Source organism: Urtica dioica, chromosome 8 (genome assembly GCF_054948205.1).
Source record: "Urtica dioica subsp. dioica isolate 48M chromosome 8, U.dioica_male_clone48M_v1_H2, whole genome shotgun sequence".
NCBI classification, from domain to species: domain Eukaryota; kingdom Viridiplantae; phylum Streptophyta; class Magnoliopsida; order Rosales; family Urticaceae; genus Urtica; species Urtica dioica.
Window position 1 is genome coordinate 38,951,453 of NC_142763.1, and position 5,925 is coordinate 38,957,377.

General features: G+C 37.6%; 1 protein-coding gene across 1 annotated transcript; it reads right to left on the reverse strand.

Annotated features, from left to right (window-relative positions):
• Positions 1 to 1,748: 1,748 nt before the first annotated feature.
• LOC149389712 (uncharacterized) lies at positions 1,749 to 3,737 on the reverse strand. The gene is made up of 8 exons (XM_089623280.1): positions 3,496 to 3,737; positions 3,348 to 3,395; positions 3,127 to 3,204; positions 2,960 to 2,998; positions 2,736 to 2,834; positions 2,536 to 2,633; positions 2,335 to 2,445; positions 1,749 to 2,244 (listed from the first exon to the last, which is right to left on the reverse strand). The coding sequence occupies exons 1-8, from the start codon at positions 3,632 to 3,634 to the stop codon at positions 1,969 to 1,971; spliced, it is 888 nt and encodes a 295-aa protein (XP_089479406.1). The 5' UTR covers positions 3,635 to 3,737; the 3' UTR covers positions 1,749 to 1,968.
• Positions 3,738 to 5,925: the final 2,188 nt, after the last annotated feature.

Genomic DNA, 5,925 nt, shown 5'->3' on the forward strand with positions numbered 1-5,925 from the left:
CGAGGTGATCTTAGACGTACTAACGAGTTCAACGGTCAAAAGAGTGGACCAATCTTGCTCGTGCAATACGGTACTCGTGGAAGAAGTTACAAATTCAAAACGAGACGTTACCTTCACTGCACACGGAAGCACTAGTTCAGATCCAGCGAAGAAGGAAGATCGTGGAGATGTGGCACCAAAAATTGCATAAGACATAAGACCTGAGAACGGCTATAAATTGAACATCAACTTCTAAAAATCGCACGCACAATTCTTTCCAAGAACTTATGAGCTTACTCTCACATTCTTAATTACATTTTCCTTGTTACTTCATACGTTCTTATTGTATTACTACGTAATCATTAGAGCTCCGTGCATTTCTTTTGTCAATTTTCTCTTCTCAAGTAATGTATTGTCTTGGTTTAGTAAAAAATAAATAAACAAGCATTTGTTGCAACCAGTCAATTCTCTATCGCTTTTTAAGAATCTAGCTCAAGTTTCATTTCATTAGTAAAATAGTCCATCAGGCTGAAGTAAATTAATTAGACTAATCATGTTAACTAATTTACTTTGGCCTAGAAGACTATTTTCTGAAGTAAATTAAATTAAGCTAACTAGTTAATTAATTTAGTTTGGTATGGTGGACTATTTTCTTAATGAAATGAAATTTTGACTATTTTTTAAAAAGAGAGTGAGTTATTGGCTACTTGTCTAATTGCCCCAAAAATAAATTCTAATAAACGTCATTAGTACAAAGTTTGCGCTTTTATTTGACACTGAACCTAATTTGTTTAAGTTGATATATACAATCTTGTTTTGTTTTGTTTATTGTTTTGAATTTTCACTTAAAATGTGTATGGAGTAAAAAATAAGAATGAATAATTGATTATGAAATATATGTGTATAATGCAATTTATAAATCTTAAGCGGCTTATTACAAGTAATTTTTCTCAATAACATGAGTTTTAATTTTTATATCACTTACATCTTATACAATTTAAATGGTGATAATCGAACGCTAATTTATCAGTTTTCCATTTGATTTGCTTTTGTTTTTTTTTTAACTTAACTTCCCAAACGACATTTCAAATAGACAGTTCAAATGGTCAGTTTGAATGTCCAATTTATAATGGTACACTTCGAATGAGATGGCCAATTCAAAAGGTGCGCCAAACAGACTCATTGTAGTTCCTTTGCTAATGGTGAGAGCAAGTGAGCTCTCCTCCACATATCTGAAAGTTTACGGAGTCTGTCTTCTCTCCCAGAAGCTTTTGCTTCCTTTTTGGTTAGGCCTTACTTAGTCCGCAATGAAAGTCCAGTGACTCAAAAAATATGGCATTGGGAAAAAAAAAATTATTTCAATCCTCTTATTCTTTTTATTAACTTCTTGTCAAAACATGATACTCATATTAATTTATATCATTGCAGTCTCAACAAGGAAACTGATATAGTTATATTTTCTGAAAAAACCAAAAAAACAAAAACTAAAACTAAAACAAAAAAAAAACAAAAAACAAAAAAAAAAAACCAAAAATAGCAAGTAATAACTATTTTGACTTTATTTTTTCAAAAAATTTCTCCATCTCTGTGTGTTTTTTTCCTCTGTATTTGTAGCCTTTTTTCTGTTTATAAGGTTGATATCACTTCATACGTTTATAGCCGTTGATGAAGTTGATTGTGTCTTAATTTGAGAGAAATTAGGTAAAATTATGTGAACAAACCTGATTTAACCAAAGAAAATGAGGAATTCGACATGTTGTACTTTCTCATGATTTTTCTTACCTGGACTACAAAACTAAAGGAATAACAAAAAAAATTTAAAAAAAAAAAAAAAAAAACAGTAAGAAGAGGGTATTTTGTTAAAAACAACTTTTAATAACTGGATTGAGCTAAATTTCTCTAAACTTGTTAACTTGGATACATTACATTTCCGGTCATAAGAAAGCCAGAAACATAATAAGCACAGCTAAATAGAGAAACTTTGAGGATCTAAATAGTCAAGGTACGCTCCATCTCCTTGAACCATGGCGGGTAAACCAGATCATCACAGTCGTCGTCTTCATCGGGCTTTGCAAGGTCTTGAATGTAGTCGGGAATATTCGGGTAATAAACAGCTTTCCTGAACATATCTATTTCTCGTGACCGTCCTTTGAAAATAGCCTCGTAGAACTTCCCATCACAAGCCTCCATCGTCAAGTAATAGTGTGAGTGACCTGGCATCTTCACGTTTGCACGAATAAATCTTCTCAACTTCAGCCCTTTACTCTGCCAATATTTTCAACAACGTTACATATATTAATACATGTGTATGTGCGTGAATACGTAAGCACGCAAGGAAAGAGCAAAGCTACTAACTTGTAATACGAACTCAGCTTCTCTGGAATAATCCCCATCGAGCCTAAAAATCTGACTACTACTACGCCTGCGCTTAATATAGCCTAGTGGCCATTCACCCGCATAAAACCCCTTCAATCATAATTAAGTATATAATTAGATCAACCATAAAGAGTCAAAAGTAGAAATACCATTCTCGTATGAATGATTGAGAATATTCACCTCCGTAGCATCTAGAAGCTGGTCGTACTTTTTCGTGTTTTCCATTTTCTTAATGTATTGTCTTGATCTTGGTCTGTTATGGTGTTTGAGGGCTATCTCTGTACAAGCACAAACAGATACAGCAATTTCAAATAGGAGCCTTTTGTTTGTAATAATAAGAGAAACAATAATTGATAATACTCATGTACTATATAATATACCGTAGAGCCATGGGTTCTTCAACTTGGATGGGTCTTCCACAACAGTAAAAATCTCATCCTCCGAGTCGCTGGAATTCAGTTCCAAGCCGCCACAGTTTTCTAAGCATCATTCAAGTAAAATCCCATGTTATATATATATTCAGTTGTTGATCATTGGATTACGTTTGGACAATTGAACAGTTAGCAATGGGAAGTGTGTTTATAACGGGAGAATATATAACTACCTCCAAGATCGTTGGAGCAAGAGCTTCTTAATGGCGGGCCTAAAATCAAAACGTAATAATATACATACATACAAAAAAGGGTGTATTAGTAACCGAGCTTGATCATAACGTATTTTTTTTATTGAACTAATAAGAATGGAATATGTTTATGCGAAGAGATTAATTACCAGAGAACGGATCAAATCTAGCATAGGGTAGAAAATCGGATAGGAGCTCGCGGGTACGTTCTTCGGAAATAGTAATCTCTGACACATAGGAATTGGATGAATGAATGAAGAGATCTCAAAGTCAAAGCGTAAAAACATATATCAAAAGTGTATTTGATCATTCGATACTGTAATTGTAATAAAACAATGAATAAGAATGGAAGTGGGGAGAGATTAATTACCAGGTGAGGAGTAATAATTGACTTCGAGGTACATGTCTGATGGAGAAGCTGAAGAAGAAAGTGAAAGAAAATTGAATTAATGAAGAGATCTCAGATTAATATATTAGAAAATATTGAAAGAAAAAAAAAAAAAAAAAAAAGCAAGCACGCGGAGGCGATTCAACGAATCGGGTGTTGGGTCTGGTGAGACGCGGCGATCTGCGTTTGGTGGGTGGTTTGCTCAGAAACTGAAAGCACTTGCAATTCTCGACCAACGCAACTCCGCACGACACGCACCGCGCTTCCATTCCAATCACAATTACGCTTTCTTTCGCAATTGATTGTGCCCAAACGATGGATTGCTCTGCTTAAAAAACAAGCCCTAATTCATAAAACAGTTCAAGTATTATAACAAAAAATTTCATAAATAACAAATATCCCAGTGGTAATTCCCTAGAATCTAATCATTTCAAATATTCCATAAACAGCTCATTTTATTTTATTATGATTTTAAATCAAACCCAAGTAAAACTTAAATGAAACAACAAAGTAAGAAAGTGTAAACGACTAACTTCCAAAAAATTATATAAGTAGGTATAAGTGCAAGGTATAGTGCTAATACAATTAAATTCATTTTCAACAAACTCTATAATTGACAATTTTAAATTTGCCTGTAAATATATTATTACGAAATTAGATTAAAACTAACACTCTATGACCACCTAGATGCAAATTTTTTTTTTTTGAAAAACAAACGGGCCCTCCCTAAAACCTTCCGCCCCCGATATCGGTGTCACGGGTAGGAAAGAGCACCCCATACTCCTCATTAAGACACGGCATCAACCGCAAAGCTCTCCCGCACAAGGGGCGGGAGATCCCTTAAATTACAAAAATCGGAAAAATAACTTTGGTTCGCCCAATGGCACAGTTCATGAGTCGAACCATTCACAAGTCTAGGACACCATATGAAATTACAATCATTAAAACTATCAACTAAATCCCATATCTTCTCAAAAGTGGGAGTAAGCATCCAGTTCGGGCTTTGCGAGCGAAGCTCCAGACACTCCATGATGACCTTGTTGTCCCCTTCAAAGATAACCCGACCGGAATTTCTAAACTTTGCTAATAAGACAGCCTCAAGCACCGCTAGGAGCTCCGCCTCCAGAGCCGACGTCGCTGAAATCTTCGAACACCACAGCCAAAGAACCGCACCTTCCTCATTCCTCGCCACAATCCCCACAGCAGCGCCTCGACTCGCAAAGGAAGCATCAAGATTAATCTTGACGACACCAGCTTCAGGAGGTCTCCATTGCTGTCTAAGACTTGTCGTCGGAGTAGCGACCCTAACCAAGATTGAAACCGGTCTCCCACAGAACTCCAAAACCCTCTGCCTAATGAATCTAATCGAAGCGTCCTCATTTTCCATCTCGCCGTTAAAAATCATTGAATTCCGGCAGAACCATAACGACTCCATGATAGCCCAAGCCCGAATAAGGAATTCATCTTGATGAACCCCTTGGGAGTTAAGGCTAATATTCAGTTCAAGGAGAGTATTGAGAATCTCCTTCCCATCGTCATCGACTCTCCAGCTCCAAGAATGCCCCCACCCTTCAACCAACCAAAGCCTCCTAGCCGCTGCACATCGGAAAAAGAGATGGGCGACCGTTTCATCCTCCATCCTGCAGACCCGACATCGCGAGTCATTACCCATAGAGTGCTTGGCTAGCTTTTTCCCCAGATTAAAGCAGCCTGAACCGATTCTCCAAAGAAACATCTTGGCTCGTTCATGGAGTTTCAGTTTCCAAAGAGACTTCCACAAACCATCCCCATCAACTATTAGGACGTTACAGAGAGCTCTTAAGGCAGATTTGACACTGTAATTGCCATTCTCAGAACCGTCCCAGAAAAGAGCATCTTCTCTAGGGTAGGCATGGATTTTGAGGGCCGAAATTTTCTCCGCCACCTCTCTGCCACAAATATTGGAGACTTTACCCAGATCCCATTTACGTTGGCCTTCGACAAACAACTCAGTCACCAAAGGGTCTGGGATGAACTGATTTGGTCTCTCAATGAATTTCTCTTTGAAAACCCACTTGTCAGAGAAAATCCTTACCGAATTACCACTCCCCACCAAGTATGTAGCATTCTGGTTAATAAAATTTTGGGTGGTCAGAATATCTCTCCAACACTGGGAGTCATTAGGAGATTTGGAGACTTTGCCGAATTTAATATTCCCACAATACTTTTGTCTAAGTTGGGAAGCCCAAGTAGCACGAAAGCCCGAAGCCATAAACCATCCCAATTTAGAGAGAAGGGCTTTGTTGATGTCTTTTGCCCTTCTAAGACCCAACCCCCCGCTCCATTTAGGCCTACAAATTTTTTCCCAACTCACCGGGGCGAGATACCGATCTCTATTATCCGTTCCTACCCACCAAAATTTCCTCGCCATTTTATCCAAAGAATCACAAAAGGTGACGGGGAGATTATAAGTGGACATAGCATATACCGGGATGTTTTGGACCACTGATTTAACGAGAGTCGCTCTACCGGCTTTGGAAATAGTACGCGCCATCCACCCTTCAAGCCTCCCTTGGACTTT